General features: G+C 44.0%; 2 protein-coding genes across 4 annotated transcripts in view; both read left to right on the plus strand.

Moving 5' to 3' along the window:
* Positions 1 to 13,823, plus strand: part of gigyf2 (GRB10 interacting GYF protein 2) — a 28,151-nt gene extending 14,328 nt beyond the window's left edge. For 2 of the 3 annotated variants that reach the window (XM_056292704.1, XM_056292706.1), the window contains exons 11-29: positions 182 to 332; positions 764 to 1,012; positions 1,121 to 1,293; positions 2,235 to 2,391; positions 2,601 to 2,767; positions 3,659 to 3,753; positions 4,214 to 4,336; positions 4,527 to 4,657; positions 4,898 to 4,998; positions 6,437 to 6,577; positions 6,694 to 6,852; positions 8,104 to 8,346; positions 8,765 to 8,887; positions 9,564 to 9,797; positions 10,519 to 10,721; positions 10,890 to 11,041; positions 11,516 to 11,706; positions 13,011 to 13,152; positions 13,280 to 13,823. In XM_056292704.1, the coding sequence (XP_056148679.1) occupies positions 182 to 332; positions 764 to 1,012; positions 1,121 to 1,293; positions 2,235 to 2,391; positions 2,601 to 2,767; positions 3,659 to 3,753; positions 4,214 to 4,336; positions 4,527 to 4,657; positions 4,898 to 4,998; positions 6,437 to 6,577; positions 6,694 to 6,852; positions 8,104 to 8,346; positions 8,765 to 8,887; positions 9,564 to 9,797; positions 10,519 to 10,721; positions 10,890 to 11,041; positions 11,516 to 11,706; positions 13,011 to 13,152; positions 13,280 to 13,347 (3,003 nt within the window). In that variant the 3' untranslated portion in view covers positions 13,348 to 13,823. The remainder of the gene's footprint in view (positions 1 to 181; positions 333 to 763; positions 1,013 to 1,120; positions 1,294 to 2,234; positions 2,392 to 2,600; positions 2,768 to 3,658; positions 3,754 to 4,213; positions 4,337 to 4,526; positions 4,658 to 4,897; positions 4,999 to 6,436; positions 6,578 to 6,693; positions 6,853 to 8,103; positions 8,347 to 8,764; positions 8,888 to 9,563; positions 9,798 to 10,518; positions 10,722 to 10,889; positions 11,042 to 11,515; positions 11,707 to 13,010; positions 13,153 to 13,279) is intronic. The other variant, XM_056292705.1, reaches the window with a different exon arrangement.
* A 2,485-nt stretch (positions 13,824 to 16,308) lies between these two features.
* Positions 16,309 to 25,694, plus strand: snorc (secondary ossification center associated regulator of chondrocyte maturation). The gene is made up of 4 exons (XM_056293640.1): positions 16,309 to 16,417; positions 16,637 to 16,772; positions 23,590 to 23,760; positions 23,977 to 25,694. The coding sequence occupies exons 2-4, from the start codon at positions 16,709 to 16,711 to the stop codon at positions 24,084 to 24,086; spliced, it is 345 nt and encodes a 114-aa protein (XP_056149615.1). The 5' UTR covers positions 16,309 to 16,417; positions 16,637 to 16,708; the 3' UTR covers positions 24,087 to 25,694.
* The last annotated feature ends 299 nt before the right edge of the window (positions 25,695 to 25,993 follow it).

Consider the following 25,993-nt stretch of genomic DNA (forward strand, 5'->3'; position numbering starts at 1 on the left):
TTTTCCCTTCTCCCGGTAGGTGAAAAAGGGAGTGGTTTGTCACCAGGTCCAAGCACCGGAAAAGGGGAGATACGCCTGGTAGGGATCTGCAGTCTACTGAGTGCACTCTTCTAGTTGAAGCTGTAACTGCATGATACCACGGACATTAATTTGCTACGATTGTATCTTATATTGTTTTCAGAAAGCCTCAAAGGAGCCCATCCTGGAGGAGGCAGAGCTGGATTTCAGACCCTTGGAAGAATGTGAAGAGGGTCTGGAGGAAGAGGACATTCACCTCAAGGAGACCAAAGAGATGGAGACAGAGGTCAAGAGAGACACTGATAGAAAAGAGGGTAAGCCACTAGGTCTGTTTCTGCTTTTTGTTGTTTCACAGACTGGGTGGATTATCAATTGGTTACGAATGGAGGATTAGATGTGTTGTGACTCGAATCATCATCTCTGAAAACTGATTGCCATTTGTCTTATTAATTTCAGTGTCAGATAGGTCATTGATCCAGGCTGGGAGATTCTCTTTTTGCATGTCCCCCTTCCATAGGGAGGACAGAGTGCAGGGTCTGCAGGGTCTGCACTCTGTCCAGTGACCCTCAAGCAGGGCTTGACCTCAAACGCTCTCAAGACACTTCAGCAGGCTGGATTCTTTCCAACAATTTTCAGGCTTAAACTTAAGTCCTCCAGTTATTGGACTGTCTCCCTACCCACTATGCCACCCTGTTCATCTAATATTAACAACTGGCTTGACTTGATTTTTTTTTTCCACCCCCAGAGTCAGCCAGAATGGAAGAGGAGGCTCCATCAGCTTCTCCCCCTGCTCCAGAACCCCACACTCTGGCCCTGTCACTGCCCCCTAGCCAGCCTAGCAGGGCAGAAGAGCCTGAGAGGACAACGGAGCGGACAGAGCGACAGTCTCCCCTGGAGCCACGGCTAGAGCCCATCAAAGCCCCCCTGCATGTCCCCATGACCAATAGCATGCTGGAGTCACTACCCATGACCCACATTGCCAACACTCTCACAGGTGAGATATGAGTAAAGCTCTCTGCAAAGTTTTTACATTTTTTTTCTTTGGTCTGTTAACTTGAAAATCTCTAAGCATCTGCCTATTCCATGCTCCTGGTCTATGCAGAAGTCTCTGCTCCATCACCCACCATCCAGCTGCAACAACAAAAGCCCATGGAGGTTCCAGTGGTAATGTCCAACCCCCTACCCTTCACCACCAGTGTGATGGCTCCCATTAGCCGGCCTGCCGCCATGCCTCATGACCAGGATGAAGATGAGGGACTGAAAAACTTTGAGCAGGTAAGTTTGTCCATTTACAGGTTGCAGGCAGTGTCTCCAAGGCTTTGTACAGCAGACAAACTATTTGTTTTTCAAATTAAATCTTTCGGACTGACTGTGCTGATGTTTGCAAGTAATCAGAATAGATTTGTGCTCAGGCAGCAGTATTCATTTCTTGGCGTAGCTACATAGGTTGCTGTAATAAGGACATAGGCATGCATGCGCATGACAACTAGTGCATTTTCCAGCAACTCTGGGTCCAGTAGGGTATCAGTATGAAGATAATTTTTTATCTCTGTTTTCACTGTGACTATGTCTAGTCACAGTGCAGAACAAGAGACAATGACCAGCAAGAGGAGGATGGCATGTTCCACCTTGTTCTGCGCTGTTGTCACTTCCGGTATTACTGTGTGCAACACCGGGTATGGGTGCGCGAGAGAACTGATAACTGCTGGAGACATGTCGTCCGGAATTTAGTAAATTGTTTTATTTCTATAGGTGCCTTCAAGTTAGCTTGCACTAATACATCCCCCTCAGTGAAAGCAGATGTGTTATTTTGCCATTTGACTATGAAAGGCTGTTGTCCTGGCTCTCCTCTAATGTGTGCTTGTTCTATGGTTTTTGTCACAGCCATGTGATGTACTGTTTAACCGCCTGGTGGTGATGCTTGTAAGCCAGTCCAAGCAGTCAAACTGAGACGCATATTCAGACGTGTGGTTTGACTCATGCAACCTGCATATAAATGTGGTTAGAATCTGATTTGGGGGGGAAAAAAACAGATGTAATGTTGCTTTTTTGCCATATAACAGGGGAGGAATCAGATTTGAATCAGAAAGGTAAAAGAATCAGATTTAGGCCTACAGTCTGAGCCTTTTTTGTGGGACAGCATCAATGCACACAATTAGGTTTACGTGCATTTATGCAGACTTTTCTGTAATGAGCCCCCCTCCCCCCACACACAGGAGGCAGAGAAGATGGTAGCATACTTACAGGATGGCGGGGTTGATGATGACAGGCCAGCAGCCAAGAGCTCTGAGAAGCCGAAGACCGCAGGCCTGCCTCTCACTCATGAAGCTGCTCTCAAATGGTTCTACAAAGATCCCCAGGGGGAGATACAGGGTGAGACTTGGGGAGAAAGTGAAAATATTTCACATGCTGGGTTGTTGGGGGGGGGGGGGTATGGTGACTTAAAGTTGTCTTTAAATGTTTTACTTAAGATGCAATCACAGCTAAGATAATACTGATAAAGTTTGGATATATTTTGATAATGAAGTCCAGCTCCAGTGAAACATTCTTGTCTCTCTTGACTGCTGTTTATGTTCTCACAGGTCCGTTCAGTAACCAAGAGATGACTGAGTGGTTCCAGGCCGGTTACTTCACCATGACTCTCTTGGTGAAGAGGGGCTGTGATGAGGTATTTCAACCCCTGGGAGAGATCATCAAGCTGTGGGGAAGGGTGCCCTTTTCCCCGGGTCCTGCACCTCCCCCCCTACAGGTACTGCTTTCCAGGTCACAGCCAACAATCAACATCACATCACTATTTTAGGGATCATTGACCACGTCTCTGCTCTCAAACTATATTATACTTTAGCCACTCACTCTTTATTGCATGAATGGCTTGGCTGATAGAAGAACACCACTGCTTTTTTTAAAACATTAAGTATTAGTCTTGAGCACCAGGTGGCGTGCTGTTTCTCACAGTTTGCCAGCAGCTCGCGCAGGAGGAAAACCTCCATGACTGAGCTGGTGTGAATGCAATAACTATGTATTGGGATTTTATTTTTGGTGAAACATTTTTTGGTTGTGGTGGCTTTTCCTCAAATTGTAATGCAATCTGCAGTGTTTTACATCTTTTTCTGTCAATTTGTGGAACTTGATAAAAATTGTGAATTAATAAGGGAAAAAAATACTTAGTTTATTAAATACCTCACATCAAAAACATAATTTTCACCATGCTGATAATTCTATTACACAACTTGAAAAATAATATTGAGCAACCATCTTGATTGTATTGTCTGTTGTATTAGGCTTATTCTTTCATTTGTATGATCTGCTTCACATTTGTGATTATCAAGTGAGAATGCATATGGTATATATGCTAAATATTGGAGCCCCACTTTTGTGTCAGTTTTGAACAGTTCAATTAAGAGGGGGAAGTTACCATCAGAACCAGTTTACAACAAATACATTCTGATATATGAGTTTACAGAGCCAAAAATCATGTCTGAAGTCAGTTCACAAATACAGGTGTAAGCAAGCAGGGCTACAGTGGGGACAGGGAGAATTTGAATTTTATGAGATTTGATTATATCATTATTTTGTTATTGTTGTTATTCATTCTGGCTTTTTTTTCCTTTTTTTTCTTTTTTTTCTTTATGTCACACAGGGTGATGGTGATCAGGAGAGGTTGAAGAGGCAGCAGGAGCTCACTGCCCTAAACCTTTACCAGTTACAGCAGCTCCACTATCAATACCTCCTCAGGTATGACCTCCTTCTGTCCCTGAAACCCAATCCCAATGTCAATGGACTAGTGCCACCCCATTTTTAATCATAGCATCTCCTTCAATTGGTTGAGCTGTGGTGGCCCCAGAAATGCTGAAATTTTTTTTACTGATTGTTGCCTTTTGTCCTCCCCCAAAATAGCCACAGTTAAATTAAAACTCTCCACTGTAACACAAGCTATGAAAGTTGTTCTTGACCTGTATTACTTACTGGAAACTTAGCAGGCATATCTATGTCTCAGCAAAACAAACCTGCCAAAGCCACATAAATCGCTGCAGGAAGTGTTGATTTAGATCTGTTACCCATAAGCTAACGACTTTCAGGATGTTGTGTAAATTACTTTTCCACTGATATTCAGGCTGATTTTTTTTTAAAAACACACCTTTCTCTCCTCTTTGACTTCTCATCCATCTCTCTCCTCCTGTCTCCTACCATTCAGGCAGCAGTATGCCCTGGCACAGCAAAAGGCTGCAGCTCTCAGTTCTGCTCCTCTTCAGCAGCAACAGCAACAGCAGCAGCAAATCAACCTGCTCATTCAGCAATACCAGGTCCTCAAGATGAGGTCTGTTGGGACATGAATTTTATAAAGCACACACACATTATATTGCAAAAACACAACAAAAATGGCCCTCCTCTTAAGCAGTCTTTACCAGTGATGATTAAGTCTTGTGTGTAAAATGAATGTTAAAAAAAAAAAGCCGGTTTGCACTTGCATCAGTTGAATGGTTTTGTTTTTTCCTGTCTTGGGATAGAGCATCTGAGAGCCTCCTACCTCCTGTTACCCGATCCCTGTCTGTGCCAGACTCAGGGTCTGTTTGGGAAATGCAGAACACATCCTCTCAGGCCTCCTGCACACCAAACCTCCAACAAGCTGCTCCTAGTAGTGCGTTTCAAGCTGTGTATAAACATAGTCATTTTGGACATTTTTTTTGTACTATACATGTGATTTTTTTTTTATGACCACAAAATTGAAATGTTTTGTGACAACACTATTAAATAGTTTGGTTTTAAATTTCTAACATGCTGGTGTCAAAGCACACTTCACAATAGCGCTCTCAGGATTAAAATAGCAGAGAATTAAATGTAGCATGGGCACTGTGTCATAATCTGTCATTCTTCACAGCGTGGGATGGCAGCAGTGTATGGGATCTACCCATAGACTCCATGGCGCAGGCTCCAACTATCGAGCAGATGCAACAGCTAGAAAAGGCAAAGGCTGCTAAGGTAACCTTTGCGCCTGACCACCTTCTTGTCATCTTTTTACAAATGAAAGGGTCTAAATGTGTCTGTACACTGAGTCAAAATATTATGACCACCTTCCTAATATGCTGTTGGCCCTCTGTGTGCCGCCAAAACAGCACCGACCCACCGAGGCATAGACTTGCCAAGACCCTTGAAGGTAACCTGTGGTACCTGGCACTAATAAATTAGCAGCAGATCCTTCAAGCCCTGTAATTTGCGAGGTGGAGCCGCCGCGGATCAGACTTGTCGGTCCAGCACATCATACAGACACTCTGTCAGAATGAGATGTGGAGAATTTGGAGGCCAGGGCAACACTTTGAACACTTAACCATGTTCCTCAAACTATTCCCGAACAACGTGTGCAGTGTGGCAGGGTGCATTATCCTGCTGAAAGAGACCACTGCTATCAGGGAATGCCATTGCAATGAAGGCTTGTCGTCTTCCCACAGTGCATCCTGGTGCCATCACTTCCCCAGGTAAACAGCACACAGGTACATGGCCATCCACGTGATCTAAAAGAAAACGGGACTCATCGGACCAGGCGACCTTCTTCCATTGTTCCAAGGTCCAGTTTCAATACTCGCCTGTCCATTGTAGGCGCTTTCGATGGTGGACGGGTCATCTTGGGCACTCTTGACCGGTCTGCGGCTACACAGCCCTATATGCAGCAAGGTGCGATAAATTGTGTGTTGTGACACATTCCTCCTATAACCATAATTAAAATCTTCTGTGGCTTGTGCCACAGTAGACCCTCTGTCGGTCTGGACTCGACGGGATAGCCTTCGTTGCCCTGGTGCATCAGTGACCCTTTGGCACCCAATGCCCTGTCGTCAGTTTGTGGTTTGTCCCTCCTCGGACCACTGTCTGTAGGTACTCACCACTGCTGATCAGGAGCACCCCACAAGCCTTGCCGTTTCAGAGATGCTCTGACCCAGTTGTCTGGCCACAACAATTTGGCCCTTGTCAAAGTCGCTCGAGGCTTTACTCCTGCCCATTTCTACTGCATCCAACATGTTGACTACGGAACTGATTATTCGCTTACCGTCTAATCTACCCAGACCTTAACACGTGCCCTTGTTTAGAGATTATCAACGTTATTTGGTTCACCTGTGAGTGGTCATAATGTTTTGGCTCATCAGCGCATATACCTGTTTTCACTGTGGGCATGTAAAGCCCTTTGAGACTGTAACTGTGCTTGAGGACTGTATAAATGAACTTTAAAGAAGTCAAATAATATATGTTAAGCAAATTTACCAGATTTGCCCAAAAGGACTTTACAGAGGAAAAGTGAGTTTTATAAGAAAAACATGAAAATTAGGGAAGCAGTCAAGTAATTGTCTCAGAACCAAAATTAGTTTTTATCAGTTGCATTTTGGATTGTAACACAATGTGGGGAAACTCCTATCTTCTCCTGTCTTAGTTGGAGCAGGAGAGGCGTGAAGCAGAAGTGAGAGCCAAGAGGGAGGAGGAGGAGAGGAAAAGGCTTGAGGAGGCCTTGCGAGCCCGACAAGAGGTGGAACGCAAGCACCTGGAGGAAGAGGAGCGCGCACGGCAAAAACAGGTCTCAGCACCTGCAGTAAAATTCCAGTGCACCCCAGGCCCAGAGTTTGGGCTCCTTTATGATGGCCAAGTAATCTGATAGTGTTGCAACTGACCCAGTGACCGTTCATTTCCCAGGAGGAGGCATTGAGGAGGCAGCGGGAGCAAGAAGAGGCGCAGCGCAGGCAAAAAGAAGAAGAGGAGAGGCTGGCTCAGGCGGAGGCTCTCCGGAGACTAGAGGAGAGACGGAGAGAAGAAGAGGAGAGGAAGAAAAGGGAAGAATTCATCCGTAAACAGGTAAACCCAAGAAAGTGTGTATTTGTCATTGATATTACAGTTGACCTTCTTGAGCGTAAGTTGTGCAGTTTGGGGTTATAAATAGTATCGGTTATGTTAACGTGCAGACTAATCAGATGATAAACCAATAAAGGCATCACTTCAACTTTAGACAGTCATGTATACGTCTGATTATCTTTGTCCAGGTATGGTCAAATATGGGGTAAACGGAACATTATTGAGCAAAAGTGTAGCTGTCTTAATAATTTATTTGTTGGTGCATTTATGCATCCTTGTCCGACTGATTCTGGCTTTTTTTCTTCTTCTTTTTTTTTTTTTTTTTAATTGCATGTGTGAAATCAGAAATGGCGAAGAGGTATTTGTACAATACAAACACAAATCTGCTACTTGCAAGTTAGCTGGCTAACAGCTTGCTCCAAGATGGAATGGCAAATAGGAATGCTTCTGTTATGGTGTTCTTCAGTGACACGGTGAAGAAAACAAAAAATACAGATGTGGGGATTGTAGCTCGATGATTGCCTGGGCTTAACTCATGTACATAAACTTGATGAAGAAAAACTTCCGCAAGACTCCGATGTAAGAAAGGATAAAACAAGTGTTTTTATTCCACAGCTTGTGGTATCTACTTACAGGAGTATTCAAAGTTAAGTTCTAATCAGCAAACTACTATGGTAAGAAAACCGTGTGGTTCGGTCGTTACTTGACTCAACATAAAGAAACAAAACACCTTTTTTGCAAGTTTGGCTTCGTAAGCCCACAAGCCTCTAAGCGACGATAACCTAAATCGCCATTCTAACAGAAAGCTTAAAATAGTGTTACCTTTTACAAAATATGCTTACATCAACATGAATTAAATCAAATGATTGTTAGCTGACTTTTAACAATTACTATTAATTATCTTATTCAATGAAGTCACTTATTTATCTCAATTTATGCAAGCTAATTACACAAATACAGACTGCACTTATTTATTGAACAAAAATATATATATAAACGTAACTTGGCTCCCACAACACATGCAGAGAAAATAATCCAATATGCTCACTTTAGGCCTGTTGCTGTACTGGAAGTGCTGATGTACCATAGACTGGTTATTAAAAGAATCCATGTATAACTGGGTATTAGAGAAAACATTATTTTGAACCGTGTCTGCCCTTTAATCAAAATATTACTTTAAACTGCCCTGAAACTCTCAGCAATTAGGATTTGCATTGGATTGGATTTAAATGCACTCCTTGGCTGCATTACCAGGAGGAAGAACGGAGGAAGCAGGAGGAACTGGAGGCTTTGAGGAGGCGTGAGGAGGAGAAGCGTGCTGAGGAAGAAGCTGCGGCTGCAGCAGCGGCGGCTGCCCTGGCCAGGCAGCAGCAGGAGGAACAGAAGAAGAGGGAGCAGGAGGCACAGCGACAGCAGGAGCTGCAAAGACAGAGGCAGCAGGAGGCCCTCCGGCGGCTCCAGCAGCAGCATCAACAACAGCAGCTCGCTCAAATGAAGGTAAGATAGAGGAGAAAATAAGACAGAACCAATGGAAAGAATGGATATTTAGTGACACATCAACCAGAACCTCAAGGAAGCAATAACCTGTGTAGCCTTTACTTGACCATTTCATATTCCTGTAATCCGCATTGTAACAGTTTCACCAAATTCATATATGGAACTTACACCATAAAGTTGTTTAAAAGTAAGTTATTGCAGATAATGCAAAATTAATCCATACAATTTCTTATAAAATATGTTCCATACTTGACAAGTATATCAACACAATGTTGGCAACTGTATGAAACCTGGATTGATCCCTCCCTTCCCTGACTGGACTCAGAGCTACTGTTATCAGACATAATTCTGGTAAAGCGTAATGAATTTAAATGGTTTGATTCAAGTTTTACCTTAATACGTCTGTATTGTTCCATAGCTCCCATCCTCCTCAAAGTGGGGCCAGCAGTCAGCCAATACCATAAACCAGACGCAGAATGCCCTGTCACTTGCCGAGATTCAAAAATTGGAAGAGGAAAGAGAACGACAGACGCGGGAGGAGGTAAGGCCAACCGCAGTGTTGCCTAAATCATTCATTCGGGTCATATATGGTTCCTGTGCCTCTAGATGTTGGGTTTTGGGGGGGTGATGAGCACTGCCCATGTTATCCATTCATGTTTTTCTAACAAGGCACCTTATTTTACAACAGAATCTTTTCTTCAAGGGGCAAATTGTGATTTAGTCAATCAGGAATGAAAAGCAACGCTCCCCTTAAAAAGTTGCATAGCACTCAAAAAAAATAGCATTTCTACAGATGTCACCTGTTTGCCATTGATTAGTAATTAATTAAAGGAAGAAAATATTGTTTTTTAAAAATTCAATCCACACAATATCTCACACTCATAAGAGATTAGACCAGCGTTTCTCAAACCTCTCCTGGCGGACCACTTGTCCTGCATGTTTTAGATCTCTCCCTGCTCCAACACAGCTGATTCAAATGATCAACTCGTTATGAGCTCCCGAAGCTGCCTAATAACAAAACTGATCATTTAAATCAGCTGTGTTGGAGCAGGGAGAGATCTAAAACATGCAGGACAAGTGGTCCGCCAGGAGAGGTTTGAGAAACGCTGGATTAGACATCATCGCAACACACAAACAGAATCTGCGGTCATCTAATCTGACTCTCTTCTTTCTTCTTCTTCCTCCTGGCTATCCTCTTGCCTCCCCATCCTCCACAGCAGCGGCGCCAGCAGCAGGAGCTCTTGAAGCTGCAACAGCAGCAGGCCTTACAGCAGGCCCAGCAGCCACAGGCCAAGCTCTCTGGCTGGGGGAGCGTTGCCAAGCAGCCGGCTGCCACCAAGTCCCTGCTGGAGATCCAGAGAGAGGAGGCCCAGCAGATGAAACAGCGGAAAGAGCAGCAGCAGCAGCCTCACCCCACTGTCACCCAGCAAAACCGTGCACAGAACAGAACTGTACGAGCTCCATATTCTCCCTTTAATTTTGTACTGATTTGCTTTGTTTTGTTGCCCGCAATAACCAAGCACTGTGGGGAGGTGAGACTGCATTTTAAAGGTGCTGGCCAAATCGACACCAGAGCATGTGATGGCAAAGTGCAACTGGCTTGGGGCACTGATCAGTTGAAAACGGTTTGTTATTCCAGTAATCTCAGTGAGGCCATTCTTGGGTGAAAAGATTGGAAAATTCTTACCTCAAGCAAAAGATGCCAAGACCCAATTCATGCATAATCTTTAGTGTCCGAAAAAGACTCCTTTCAGGGTTATTGTGTTTATTAAACAATGACTGGTCACTGTCCATACTTTGTGGGCAATGCCATTGTATATATGGTCATTACCAGGTAATTGGCCATGTTCTTGTGTGGAATTTATGCACTGTCATGGGAAATGGGTTTAAAAGCACAAACATGTTTATTGAGACCCCAAGTCAGCCTTTTTATATATTGACAATGGATGAATTCTGAAATGTTTCACAGGTTAGTTGTGACCCTGCATTTTTCCTCACTATGAAGGAAAGTTGGTTTTTTTTTTACAAAAATTTGAGTGTGCCAACACCCTAAATAAGATGACCAATTTTTATATTAAGACATTTATCATCCTTTTTCTAAGTGTGGTTTTGGGAGACAGAGGGAAGTATTGAAGGCGTCACGCCACTGTTGACTCTGTCTTCCTCTCTTAGTCCACTCTGAGCACCTCGGTGTGGGGCTCTGTCAGCACTGGCACCAGTTCTAACTGGGGTTCAGACTCTGCCAGTATCTGGGGCGACACCCACAACTCTAACATGGGCTTCTGGGATGAGGCTGTGAAGGAGGCTGCCCAGAACCCTCCCCAATCCAGGAAAGGCAATGCCCAGAAGAACAACAAGGGCAATGCCAACCTCAGGTACGAGATCTGGATTCCCCTGGTGGTCTAGAACTAGTACCTAGTCTGGAATTTGAAACCAAAACATCTAAATCGCAGTCCCTTTGTATGGAATGCACTGTATCATAATAAGGAAGTTGACTAGCACATGAATCTTAAAATGGCATTTTTGTGTATGTGCACCTAAAGTAACTCTGTGAGTGGACGGGCCAACAAGAAGGTTGAAGAAGAAGAGAAACTACTAAAACTGTTCCAGGGGGTCAATAAGAGCCAGCAGGATGGCTTCATGCAGTGGTGTGAGCAGACCCTGCACACACTCAACACGGCCAACAACCTGGATGGTGAGTCTTGGTAATTAATACCTGCGCTAAAGATATTGGGCTACAATTGTTTGTATGTATGTGCAAATTTGTTGTTACATCCATGGAATTGTTTTTAGCTCTCAAGATTGTCTGACAGTCAGAAGCAAAGCCTGGTAGTTATATGTAATTCCTTCCCCCTAACATCTAATGTCTACCTCTTGCAACAAGCAATTACCCAGGCTTGCGAAGACATCAGTGTTAGCCAATTGGTCTCTAAATTCAGGGGTTACCCTGGTCTCTGAGACTACACTGATCAAGTCAATTTCATTTATATCGGCCAATATCTCAGACAATCTTCAGGGCTAAAAAATTCCATGAGTGTGTAAGAACAAATTTGTACATACGAATGATTGATGAATGAGGCCTATTGTCCCAGTGATGGTCACCTGCTTAATGACCACTCGCTGGAGGCAGTTCTCTGTCTCACCAGTGTTTCCTCCTTTTCTGCTCCAGTTCCAACATTTGCATCGTTCCTGAAGGAGGTGGATTCGCCATACGAGGTGCATGACTACATCAGGGCCTACCTGGGGGACACTCCCGAGGCCAAGGAGTTTGCCAAGCAGTTCTTGGAACGTCGTGCCAAACAGAATGCCAACCAACAGAAACAGGCCTCGCAGAACCAACAGCAAGCCCTCAAGCAGCAGGTGAGAGAACACAACTGGCACCACAGATGCAAAAAAAAAAAGTTGAAGAAAAAGGGTTCATATGGATACTTTTATACTATTATCCGTCATGGTATTGTTTTAATATACTGGTACGAAACTTAATTTGATTTGTAACAGAAACATACTGCACTCCCTCCAGACCCGACAGTTCTTTATTTTCCCAAAAGTAAACCATTGAATGTATATAATAATCATATACAGATTGAGTTTTCCATTAATTTTTCATGAAATTTCCACGTCTTTGTGGTATAAAAACAAACAACTGCTAAGAAAACACGATTTATTTGGGTTATTTGTTTTAGTCTCCAAACCATACAAAATTTGTTTGGTGTCAACACTAGAGCAAAAATTTTGTTAACACTACTCCTATACTATTTAGAGCTCTGGGATTTGTGTAAAGAAACAGGATTAATGTTTTAGTGAGCAATTTTGGGGCTTAACCCTGTGTTTTCAGTCTCAGGCAGTTTGTTGCCTTTATGCAGAATACATGGTGCTTTTAGCCTGATAAGGAGGTTGTAGCAATCAAACCCAAACATATAAACATGTCCCTTAAAATCAGTCAGCACTGGAAAAGATGTTACTATTCCTAGAGGATCCAGTGGACTATGTGTACAGATTATAAGGGCTCAGCGCAGATTAAGGGTGTTAAGTGATTATCTGAACCCATTTTCTATTGCTAATGATTTGTTAAAGCAGAGATGAAGATTAACTCCTGGGGGAATGGTCTTTATCTCTAAGCCTCTAGTCTTGTATCACTATTGCAATGCAACTATAACCATGCACTCACTGCCCTAATGATAGGGCAGTGATAAATCCATTTGCTTATGCACTGATTTTAGCTGCAGTTTACTCCAGCAACCCTCTACACTTGGCATAACCAACAAACTTTGATTTTTCTCTGTTATATTTTTGTATTACCTATTATCATTTGTTGTAGTAATTCTTTTCTTGGATGATCAGTACTGTTTTAGAGAAATGCTCTACTCAGTATTTGTCCATGTTTCATGCAATTGGCTGTTTGTTGCCAACACTGCCTCTTATGTGAACACGGTCTTAACTGGGTTTAAAAAAGCTGCATTGATAGAATATGCTGATAATCACCTTCATGAGATCAGTGAGCCCTGATCGTAATTGCTAGGTTGTGTTTAGACAGCTATTGCAAAGAGATCTTGAACTACATATAACTTCCTTCCTGAGATGCAGGCCCTTTGGACTAAATCATCAGATTAGTGTTGTCATCCCCCACCATTGTCCCTTGAACCCTCATTTTCTGTTTCTCTCAGGATTCTGTATGGGGAGGGACGGTTTCTTCCTCACTCTACCAGTCCAACCACACAAGCCTCCAGCAACCGCGCTTTGAAACTGTTACCTCAGGGAAGAAGAAGAAAAAGCAAAAGATGGTCCGTGCAGACCCAAGCCTTCTAGGTAAGAGCCAGAGTTTTTAGTGTTTTGGGGTGTTATCCAAAGCAGTAATTTTTTTCCCCACAGTAAACCTGAACATTGTATTGATTCATTACCTCCATCATTTGATGTCTCATTCTGTTTCTCTAAGGTTTTTCTGTGAACGCATCATCTGAGAGATTGAATATGGGTGAAATTGAGACTGTGGAGGACTTCTAAGGGACTGCTGCCAACCAACCCCACTGACTATATCCCTTTTGAACAGCGTTCATCTTATCCTCACCCTTGTCCTGCCCCAGACCCTCCCACCACCTTCACAATTTCCCCCCTTTCCAAAAACAAGCTCTGATAATCCCAATTTAAATCCAAACAGCCATTGGATGCAGGGGGAGTTTACCGAAAGTACCACCCAATCTCATGAAACCCCTTGAACAAAAAGGACAAGCAAAAAGACCAATTCTAACATCTGACCAGCCAAGTGAGCAACCAACAAATGACCTCCCAGGTATCTGAAAATGGCTCCTGAAGGGTTCTCAATGCCTCAGTCTGCCATTGGCTGTTTAGTCCAAGCTTCATGTTGCATTGCTGAATTTACACCAACAATAATGTCCAAATTTGGTCTCCACATTTTGTTTTGAGGTTTTTTTTTTGTATGGGTACAGTGGTGGTAGGATTAATGGGAAAGGTTAGAGAGATTATATCATTTGTTATTGATTTATTTATTAAAAATCCCCACATCTCTAGCACACCTAAATACCCCCTTCTCCTCTTCCTCCCTCCCTCTTTTCTGCTGGGTGTTCATGGACAAGTGTAAAGACGGCAAAGTAGGACCCAAGGATTCGAGCCCACTTATGTCCTGTTTTAAGGACATGTTCGAAAGTTCCAAGTAGTTATCTATTTCTTGTAAAATACTAGGCTGTTTAAAGAATAAACTTTCAATTCTGCATCTGTATTATAATATATGGAAATGATAAACTGCTGGAGTCGTACTTTTTTATTGCGGTATGAAATAAAACAGTCTCTTGTGTGGGCTGTTCACACCTCTCTGTGTCTGAATGAACGATTTGGAAAAACCTTGAAAATGTCTACCTCTTGCATGCAGTTAGTCACACCACCTTAAATCAGGTTTTACACATGGTTCCCACCATGGTTTTGTCAGTGTTAGGTTTCAGAAATGATGCTGAAGCACATTACTGTCTGGGGAACAGGGATTAATTACAGTGGCTGTACAGTTTGCTACAACTCCAAAATTTACAGTAGCTTTTTGTTTTTGGACTTGGGATATCTGCTCCCTTGCTTATGTGGTCAGCCATAATGATAATTCGGGATAACCAAATAGCATTGATATCCATTTTTCTCATCTTGTCCCTCCGTAAGATCAAAGTATTGTGAAAACCACCTCACAGAGGAAGTATGGTTTCCTTCTAGTTCCATCTAAACTTGCTGAAGTGTGTGCCCCCATCAGCTGAGAGGACTGAGTGATGAAAATGAATCTGAGGAGACGGACGGGTTACCATTTGTGCAATATTCAACTTAAATCCGATGTTTAGAGTGGGTTTTGACAAAAGGTACAACTTGATTCATAACTGACGTTAAAACTGAAATTGCAGTTCGTCACAATTGTTACTTGAAATGTTAATAGTACTGTAACCTCTTACCGAGTAACAAGGTAGAGCCCAAAACGGGTTACTGCACAGAACTTGGAAGCGTGGAAAAGGTTTTGCTCATGAACAGATCTTGAAAAGTTCTGAGGTTTTGCTTGAAGTCTGCAAAAAGACCAATGAAAACTATAAAGTCCCAATACAGATATGACTATAATTATCTCACCATCGTTTCACTCTCAATGAACATGATATTTGGTCATGGTTAAGAATAACCCCAGGTAGAACGTTATTAGGACCTTGTTTACAGCAAACTTCCCTGTTGACACGATGCATTTGGGCAGCATTCTGTTGGCATCTGCCAAACCCAGATTCATCCGTCAGACTGCCAGATAGGGAAGCCTGATCCGTCACTCCAGAGAAGCGTTTCCATTGCTCCAGAGTCCAATGGCGGTGTGCTTTACACCACTCCAGCCAACACTTGGCATTGCACATGGTGATCTTAGGCCTGTGTGGCTGCTCGGCCATGGAAATGCATTTCCTGAAGCTCCTGATGAACAGTTCTTGTGTTGACGTTGCTTGCAGAGGCAGTTTGTCACTTGGTAGCGAGTGTTGCAACCGAGGACAAACTTTTTACGCACTTCAGCTCTCGGCGGTCCTGTTCTGTGGTCTTGTGTGCCCTACCGTTTCACAGCTGAGCTGATGTTCTTCCGAGACGTTTCCACTTACAATTAACAGACTTATAGTCGGCCAGGGCAGATCTAGCAGGGATGACATTTGACCAACTGACTTGTTGGGAAGGTGGCATCATCCTATGACAGACACGTTGACAGACACTGAGATCTTCAGTATGACCCATTCTACTGCCAATGTTTGTCTGTGGAGACTGCATGGCTGTATGCTTGGTTTTATACATCTACCAGCAATGAATGTGGCTGACATAGCCAAGTCTACTCATTTGAAGGGGTGTCCACATACAATTGGCCATATGAGCATCTTAAACTCTATTCAAAATGCCAGTACTCCAGCCAACACATGTATACTTGAAAAATAGTATAATTTACAATCTGCAGTGTGTAAATTTAACTTTTTTGTTTTCTTCTAGTACCAGTCATGGAAATTAGACTGATATGATAGATTAGAAATATTAACTTAAAATAATGTCTTTCTGTTCATAACTCCATCTAATGAAATAGGTATGAACTTATTCACCACCCAATATGACCCTCAGAATTCAAGAATACTTGTTAAAAATACATTCTGATGATGCTACAGCACCGGACAAAGACAGTTAAGCCCAAAGTGAATATTGAACATCACAGGGGCGTCTTTTATAGAATCTGGGTTTAAGTCCCCATAACAATGAGCATCTACCATGTTAAGCGTGCTTAAACTGGACGCTGAATGTGTACCAGCACTGGAGGACCTGTTCTGTAGCTGACACTAACCTCTGACCTTTCTGCAGAGGGAGGCAGGCGGGAAAACAAAAGGTCCTCTGTGACACAACATTGAGCATCACTTTGTAATTTTCACCTCATGCTCTTACCTTTCACAGGTTTTCACCATCCGACTTTGCCATTGGAAAGGTTGCTCCCCTGCCCAGAACGTTCACGCATTACCATGTGCATGCCTGCAAAGTGAAGGAGATGGTGTCTGGAAGAGGCTTTTTGCGATTTGTCCCACACAAGGTCAGCAGCCACAAAAAGCTTACCCCCGCCCAAGTAAGTGGACAGAGGAGTTTATGGTGGGTGGGCCCTGTGATGATGTGCATGATGTGCTCACAAAGTCCACCCTGTCCACAAAGTGTACCTAGCACCACCCCTCTCCTCACCCTACAACTGCCTACCTTTCCCCTTCCCTCCCTCCTGCTCCTCTATATTCCTGTTTTGCCTCTCTCCATGGGTCAGAAGTTGTTCGAAGCCCGCGCTTGAGGAGTTCTGGAGAAGTTTCCCTCTCTCAAGCACAGCACGGCTCACAGCATGGCTTTCTGCAGATTCGTCCCCCTGGTGCTGCTCGGCCTCTTGGTGGCCACCGTGCACACAGGTAGGTGCTCGCCTTTAGCTGGACGGCTGAATGTTCATTCTGTGACAGATTCGAGTAACAACTTGTAGAAATGCAAGAAACCATTCGGCGGAGATGGGAGACTGCGGCCTGTTGAAATCTATGTCTGATTTATACTGACTACATTGTAGGATCGTATTTTAAAGGTCTAAGACTGGAATGAAAAGTGCATTGGTTATTTGGCAAGATGTGGGCAAATTAAACTGACACACATCAAGAAATTCTGTGTTCCTAATAAAGGCAAATCCATAACCCTCGAGTTCTGTTTGTTATAAATAACTATCAATTGCACTGCTATAAAATCGAAACGGATTGCTCTATATGAATCTATATAAGAGGAGAGACCATAACACACCATGCTTTATGCCGTATGTATGTGGTCATGTTGGATGCTCGACCTGAGGAACGGGGGATATGAAATATGTTATTCCACATAAACAGACCAGGATATTAAGAAATCTCCCCCCGCTGATCTCAGTCAAACAGCTGAAGCCAGTGGAAGTTGGGAGTGTCCTGAAAGCAGGTCTTTGACAAACAAGATGACTCAGTGGCTTTCCTGATGCCCGATGTATTCAGCACACCTCAGTCTGAGCAGACTTGGGCAAAGATGAAACTCACTGCAGGTTTCGCCTCACGCTGTCACTTTGAATGTGCCAACGTGATAGCGAGAGGTGCAGAAAGATAAGAGGAGAGCCCGCTTTTTGAAATGCCTGGTGCTGTTTTTTAAGTTAAGTTTTTTTTTTGGTGTTGTGATGTCTTTGGCAGGTTGTTTTGAAAGACAGTTGAATTATTATTATCAAGAAACTCCTTGTTCATCACCATGCTGTCTTTCCTTCTTTCTTTCTTTTTCTTTGTCTGATCGTTGCTGATTATGACTTAGAATATTTCTGCCTCCCTTTATTGCTACTCACACCATCCCTCTCTGGATAGATTCAACTCAATGAGCTTTACGCAACCCGATTATATTAAACTATACCGTTAAAGATGACTAGTGACTTTGCAGGAGACTTGCCATCAAAACAATGCAAAATGAATCTCTGTCTGTCTGTCTGTCTGTCTCTCTGTCTCTCTCGCTCTTTGTGACCTCCCCAGTAAACCTAAGGGGGAAAAAAAGTCTTGGGAAAGTAGAGGACAGAGATGGGGATTGTTAGAGTTTTAAAAAAAACCCCAGCAGCATACATAGCAGAGTGGCTCCTAAGTCCAGAGGTCAGAGGTGAGCGGAGCAGTGGAAAGACGGGAATATGGCGGGTTGATGGTGTCTTCCTCAGACGATGGAAAATATCGCCCAGAGAACAGTCAACTCGACATGGGACACTGCTAAGCTTTTGTGAGAGGAAGGAGGAACCACCTCAATGCCGTGTCAGGCCTTGTAACGCCCCCGGCACTTCAGTTCCATGAGTTGTTTGCATCGGGGCTGCCTTCTCAACATGTCTCGCGCCCCTTTACTCAAAGTGGATTTTCGAACAAGAAGACTTCGGTCTCCTAACTGAAGTGATTGGTATATGGAATGAAGCAGCCAATGATGTGCCCGTTTTAAAATATGACTAGATCGGTATAAGTGCGTCTTAGTGGCGTAGCCAGATTAGGTTCATACCATATTGACTCGGGCCTCAGTGTGGTGGTATCTCTGGTTTGAATCTGACCCGGGATGCTTGCTGTAAACCCCCTCCCTTTATTTACTTATTTACTCTCTCCATTCACTGCACTGTCTATTTAGGGCTATAACGTCCAGGAAAAGCTTTTCCTGCAAATGATATATTATCCATCATTTAACTAGTTTGTTCCAAGGTTGTCGTAAGGTAAACAGAGCACCATCTAACAAACATACCTGTTGTGATGATATATGCATCCAAATTAACGGCGGTTAAACGTTTTATGCAGCCAGTGTCTTTATGCATGCTCAATAATCCAGGTAATCCAGTTTGTGTGTGTGTGTGTGTGTGTGTGTGTGTGTGTGTGTGTGTGTGTGTGTGTGTGTGTGTGTGTGTGTGTGTGTGTGTGTGTGTGTGTTTTTATGAGGCCTGATTTCTTCATGAAGATTTGGGCACCTTGTTTTACAGTGAGACTGTACATTGCATTCTCAGCTAATCCCTCATGTGACTGTTTTATGGGATGTGCATAACATGTGTGTGTTGATTTTGCAACAGTGGCATTAACCCAGTGATTAAGTAAATGTGAGTCAGAGAGCTGGTGGTTGAAACTGTGTGAAAAACAAATGCAGTTGAGTCAGAGTGAGACTAATGTGTGATCAAAGTAAGATTTTTTGCCCTCTTTTTATGCTCCTACTTAAAGAGGCCGATGTGATTGTGTGGCTGATAGGCACAGTGGTTTTTGCACCTTTTTTTTCCAACACTAGCCAGACAGAGTAAGCCTTACACTCATCCAATCCTGTCAAATATTGTCTGTATCATTACAATGGGAAAGACTTCAGCAAGAGTTTTGTCACTAGAAATGTTAAGTCCAGCAACTCAGACACACTTTACGCCAAACTCCAGTCAAACGGCAACTGTATTGACCATTACCGAAGCACTGATCATGTTAACAGGCCTGCAAAAGACCTTCAGCAACCAGTAAAAGAAACAAACACAGTCTTGCATTCTTGTTTTTTTGTATTAAGTCTGAGAGGAAAAGGAGACCTCCCCTTGTGGAACTAGAACGGGGTGAGGCAAGGACACGGGCAGCATGGATGCCATGTTCAGGGTGGGTCGCCTGCCCTCTCGATGCCGGGGTAAGGTGGTGTTCACACACACCTGTTTACACACTGTCATCTCTCTGGCTAGTGTGAAATCCTGACTGGGAAGGCCCAAGGTACAAACAAATGGCTGCCTGTGTTTTTTACTGTCTGAAATAAACCTTCCCCACTGTCTGCCATGTATTTATATGTCTGGAACCACTCGGAGTGGAAGAGAAGGAGGGTTGGTTGGAGCTGATTGATGTGTAGATTCATATTTTCAGAAACTGCAACCTACTGGGCCAGATTTAACCCAGCCAGTGTGTTAGAGGGGGATGACAAAGATTATTCTGGAGGTTTCCGTTACGTCAAGTCCGGTATGGAAAAATATGAGCTTAAGCAAACCTTCCCTTGAACAGGAAAACACTGATGCAAAAACCTCTTTATTTTACTTTTTGTTTTGTTTTCTTCATTAAGTCAGGCTGGTCCAGAAGGCACAGCCTTTACACACAGAGACTATTTAATAAACAAGTTTGTTTGACGTCCAGTGCCCAGCCGGTGCCTGGTTCGGACCTGGCCGGCTGTTACTGGTTGCAGCTTGCCGCCCTCCATGACCGCACAAGTGGCCTTTTGTGCCCTCGGCTGAAGGCCTCATTGATGGCCAGGCTGGCCGGAGGCCCATGTCTCCGTACCTTCAGCCAACCTCTGCACAGGAAACTGCACACTACACAGAGTCAACACCCTAGCATCAAAAAATATGCCCGCTACATGCTGACCACTTATCAGAGAGATAAGGACGTGATACTATTGAGCCTTTGTGTGTGTGAGACGATAACAGTTTTCGCGAAAACACTCGGAGACTACACACATTTTGTCACTTCTTGTTTGCGGTCACGTTCGATAGTTTTCATTACGGTGAAGACACTTTGGAACCGAGGCAGATTTTTGTCAAAGATTAGACGATGGCGCCGGAAAATGAGCAAAGCAGAAAAGATGCGAAATTGAGTGCGTGCGGGGGGGGGGGGTTAAAGCGAGCGTCAGAGGCTGCAAAGTAAATATGTAGGGTGCCCATTAAATAAGCTGGGCGTAAATATGTTCAGTGTATGGTTTTGTTGGTATGCGAGGCGTGAGGGTAGGACGGGTGAATCATTGAGTGTGTGAATGGGTGGGCTTGTGTGTGAAGAGTTTGTTTTTCTGAGAAGATCGGGGGATCGACCATGTTCCTTTGGTTTTAAAAAGCCGAGTTGTAGAGCTGTTGGAGGGCAGGCCTGTAATCTTAGATATTTGAAGGGGATCAAGTTACAATGTCTTGATGCATGGTCAATAATCCAGGTAAGAAAATCAAAGATGGTTGAATCAGTTCATCTGGATACACCATTTATTGACAAATGCGTTTCATCACTCAACTAAGTGACATCTTGAGTAAACGCCCTGAAAAGGGAGAATTTGTATTACAGATACACGGACACAAACTTTCCTCTGGTCACATCTGTAATGACTGAACTCTCAATACAGCAACAACATACAATCAAAACTACTGCAGCAATTCACAAAATACTAAACTGCAATACCTCAGCTCGTTTATATTGTACTGATAACACTAACTCATACTTTATAACCTACAGCACTAACAGTCCACTGAAGTAATAACACAGACATTTCGGCAAACATACAGAATAGTCTTCAAACTCCAGTGCCCACTGTATGGTTTTCCCTCCACACTACTCCATAGACGACAGAGCGGTTAGCGTTACACGAGGTTAGCATGGTTAGCTTATTCGTCGTCGGTTAGCATTACACGAAATTAGTATAGTTAGCTTATTCGTCGTCATATAACTAACTTCATTACTCCACAATACACGGACATACCATAATACCGATACTTTCCAGAGCACATATACACATTTAATTAACGCGTTTATGTGAAGGGACTCATACTTTCAGATACCTTTATCTGAAGGGACTCATCTTCAGAGTGAAGAGGTCACTTAGATGAGTGATGAAACGTATCTGTCAATAAATGTTGTATCCAGATGAACTGATTCAACCTCATTAGATCAGGTTACAGATTTAACCTCCTCACCGAGCAGATGCAGAGGCTGGTCTGAGCACTGGGCTGAGTGTTGTGGTGGCCAAGGCCCGGGAAGAGAAGTAGGTCATGTCTGTGCCGACCGTGGAGGTGTGAAAAGTCTCACAGCAACGTCATGCTTAGATGGGAGGATGGTGAGCGACGGAAAGACGAGGGCGATTAAGGGGAAATAGGATAGGTTGGACTGGAGAAGGCGTGGGAGCTATCTTGCGACCACGCTTTCAGCTAGGGCAGGGCAATGATTTAATACCATTGTTTATCGTCGTAACAATGGCTTCCGGCTTGAAATCCGGATATTGCAATATCGTGATGCATTTTTCCCCCTCTAAATGAAAATCTATCACCTAAAATGTCTCACAAAATTAAGAGTGAACTATTTTGTAACCGGTTATTTTTTTGCCCGGTGCGGGATTCGATACGGGGTGTACTGCACCACAAGGCGACATCACTAACCGCTCGGCTAAAGGGTCAGACCCATTAGCTAGGGACTAACGTGTCTTATTAGTAGTTTACAGTATTACCTGAAAATTAGCTATCAAATGGTTCAATGTGATGGACCTCAATTGGATTTCTTAAACATGGCATTCCTGCATATGGAAGCAGATATGGTGATATATATCGATATCGTGTAAAATTCCCTATGATTCCTTATGCACTATTCTCAAATTCAGTGTTAAGTCAGCAGGCTGATTTCTGCTGGTGTAGTTAAAGTGTGCTGACTAAATGGTTTCTCTTATATAGCAATAAGTCATAAGTCCTAACTGGCCCTCAATTTCCAACAGGGCAAGCCCTTGGCAAAAAAATGGGCCGCTGAATTTCACACAAATTGTCCATTAACACGTTTAATTTGTGGCAGACATGTGAAATAAACTCGAGAATATTACGTCTTTTTGTTAAGGGCGCGTTTATCCAGTCAAGCCTTGCCATCGGATACGGTCCTCTGTCTTGCCGCAGCCCGTCCGGGGCCCCTAAATCACTTCACAGACCCTCAGTGATGTCTTTTGTCACCCGAGGCGTTTAAGCGACGAAATTTGGGTGGGCCCCATATGGAAAAGAGAAAGAAGATGCAGAGAACTAAACACATGAGTAAGGTTTACCTGCAACTCATGTGGATGGTATATTCATCCTCCACAAAGACATCCTTATGCCTCGGGCCTGAGCCGTTAGCCCAGCGAGACAGAGAGGGGCTGTTAGAGTCATCACAGACTAGGCCATGTATGTAGCCCTGCATCCCCGCGGCCTCCCGTCCAGAGAGGAGGCACACACAGCTATTAGCGAGGCCGTGTGGCTCGTCAGTGAAATTACCACCTTACATAAACACACAGCAAAGCTGATACTGCAATGCAGGCAATCAGAGGCCTTGACCCTTGTTTTCAGGTTTCTCACTTTTTTGAGAGTAATTGGTGTACGTGCTTCTTTTTTTTTCTTCTTCCTGCTACTATTGCGATCAAATGGATTTGTTATTTGGTAACGGGTTGTGGATTAGGAGGTGCTCAAAGAGGACCACACACGGTAAACACATTTGTGTGTGTGTGTGTGTGTGTGTGTGTGTGTGTGTGTGTGTGTGTTCGTTAATCTACACGCATGAGGATCACATGTCCTCACAAAGATGGTAAAAAAAATCATGACCTACCTACCTGGCGGGGACATTTTTTGGTCCCCCGCAAGGGAAGGGGTTATTTCTGGGCTTTGGGTGAGGTTTATGTTTACAGTTACACATATTTGAGGTGTTTATGGTTAGGCTTAGGTCTCGTTTTAAAGTAAGGCATTAGAATTAGGCTCAGGGTTAGGGTTAATTTTAGAGTTTAGTTTTTAGGAAATAGGATTTTGACTCTAACATTATTTTATTTTTTTGTCCCCGTGAGGCTATATAAACAAGTGTGTGTGTGTGTGTGTGTGTGTGTGTGTGTGTGTGTGTGTGTGTGTGTGTGTGTGTGTGTGTTTGTGTGTGTGTGTGTGTGTGTGTGTGTGTGTGTGTGTGTGTGTGTGTGTGTGTGTGTGTGTGTGTGTGTGTGTGTGTGTGTGTGTGTAATTTGCAGAGACGGTTGGAGACCCTGCTCCGACTCTGCAAGGGGACAACCAGGACACTGTGTCTGGAGGAGGAGCCTATGACATCACTACCAAAGACCCCTACCAAGACATGACGGAGAGATCCTTCACTTACGACTACGATGACACCACACACACCCAAACCATTGAGGAGGAGGAGGGTAAAAATTGATGCAACAGTTCTTGATCTATCAACCAGTCGTCATGTGTCAGCTCTTTTCAGGACTAGCCTGTGTGCAGAAAATGGCCTAGTCACAGTACATGTGCTACTTCAATGCTAGTGATTTTACCGTCCGATTGTGTGTGTGTGTGTGTGCGTGCGTGCGTGCGTGTGTGTGTGTGTGTGTGTGTGTGTGTGCACGTTTCTGTACATGCAGGAGTCCTGGGACCAGGGGCCATCACAGCCATTGTCATAGCAGTCTTCCTGGGGGCGTCAGTCCTTCTGGCGCTCATTGTCATCACACTCAGGAAGTTCACCTCTTCTTAAAAACAATACCTCCTGTCTGTATCCTGTGGCTGAGTGAGTGTGGGTTTGGGCTTGTGTGTGTGTGTGTGTGTGTGTGTGTGTGTGTGTGTGTGTGCGCGTGTGTTGCGTGTGGGTGCATGTATATGTGTGTGTGTTTCCGTCTTTCTCGCCACCCACATCCAACTCTTGTCTGCATGCTACATGACTTCTTCCTCATGCACTTTTCCTCTATATATCTTACTCTTATAGGCACACACACACACACACACACATACACACACACACACACACACACACACAATCATAAACCCTCAGTCGCTATCTCTCCTACTGGGATGAGTAGGGGTACATCTCTTGCTCCACTCTGGAGGCTGAAGAATGTGGCGGGTCCCTTTATCCAGAAGAAGTAGCTGAAAAACGACTAGGATTCATCCCTCCATCCATGCTTAAATCGTGGCTCACATTTGGAGACTAAAGTTACGACGTTTTCGAAACTGGCTGGTTCCTCCAGTGTAAAAATTACAGCATATCCCTGTCGTATGCTTGTTCTTTTGTTTCTCTTGTTTGTTTGTTTTTTAAACCTTTACTTGTAATTTTCCAGTTGTTGATATTTTGAGTCGGTGTCAAAAATGTTTGTCTGGCTTTGTGGTCCGTTTTGTAGATGCCTCCTTTTTTGTAGATTTTTTTGGGGGGGGGGTATGTGTCATGCCTGTGTTAGCTTCTGTTTTTACACCTAATGTGCTTGCATGACACGGGCACCTCCACAGACGGGACGCGAACCCGTGTCTCCCACTCCGCAAGCGACAACATTAACCAGTCGACTAAGGGGTTCGACCCGTCAGTCAAGGGCCAACGTGTCTACTTATCCATGCACGTTACACTACATTTTCCGTGAATGTAAACAGGATGGCTGGCGTGTTTGCTTCACTCGCAAATGGTAACGTAAACTGAAAAGTGTACATGGCGGGATTTTGTGTATGCCCTCTTAAAAATATGCGCGTGTTTGGCGTCCGGGTAGCGTAGCGGTCTATTCCGTTGCCTACCAACACGGGGCTCGGCGGTTCGAATCCCCATGTTACCTCCGGCTTGGTCGGGCATCCCTACAGACACAATTGCCCGTGTCTGCGAGTGGGAAGCCGGATGTGGGTATGTGTCGTGGTCGCTGCACTAGCGCCTCCTCTGGTCGGTCGGGGTGCCAGTTCGTGGGGGGGAGGGGGAACTGTGAGGAATAGCGTGATCCTCCCATGCGCTACGTCCCCCTGGTGAAACTCCTCACTGTCAGGTGAAAAGAAGCGGCTGGCGACTCCACATGTATCGGAGGAGGCATGTGGTAGTCTGCAGCCCTCCCTGGATCAGCAGAGGGGGTGGAGCAGCAACCAGGACGGCTCGGAAGAGTGGGGTAATTGGCCAAGTACAATTGGGGAGAAAAAGGGGGGGAAACATATATATTTGCGTGTGTTTTTTTTCTTTTGACATTGTTGTGACTGTTTGCAGGGCCAGGGTGACACATACGTAGATTGTCAACTATTTGCCTCTTAGAAGCTGCCATTTTCTGTATGCTTCAGTGTCATCGCCAAAGCATGCAAAGTTAACTTCCTCTAGCAGCATCACCCACTCACATTGTTTGACATTTGTGCAGGGCAATCAAATAAATCATTACTAAATAACATTTGTGTGTGTGTGTGTGTGTTGTGACTCTAACACTGAGTCAACTGATATTTTTAACAGGAAATTGTTAATCTAGAGGAAAAGTGAATATTTGGGTTTGGTGAGAGTGTACTTTTTCCTAGCAGTTTGGGAACACAGAGGACTGTGCTGTGATCGCTCCCATTCTGCCATGAGCTGACTTTAAAGGGTCATACTGGTGATTTTGAACGTTTTAGCCGATTTACTACAAATGAAGTGTGCTTAATGTTATTTCTGAGCAT

The sequence above is a fragment of the Lampris incognitus genome, chromosome 14, assembly GCF_029633865.1.
Source record: "Lampris incognitus isolate fLamInc1 chromosome 14, fLamInc1.hap2, whole genome shotgun sequence".
NCBI classification, from domain to species: Eukaryota; Metazoa; Chordata; class Actinopteri; order Lampriformes; family Lampridae; genus Lampris; species Lampris incognitus.

Coding starts and splice junctions, on each gene's coding strand:
- snorc (XM_056293640.1), top strand. CDS start 16,709: ATGGCTTTCTGCAGATTCGTCCCCCTGGTGCTGCTCGGCCTCTTGGTG. Junction 16,773..23,589: donor GGTGGCCACCGTGCACACAG/GTAGGTGCTCGC, acceptor TGTAATTTGCAG/AGACGGTTGGAGACCCTGCT. Junction 23,761..23,976: donor AACCATTGAGGAGGAGGAGG/GTAAAAATTGAT, acceptor CTGTACATGCAG/GAGTCCTGGGACCAGGGGCC.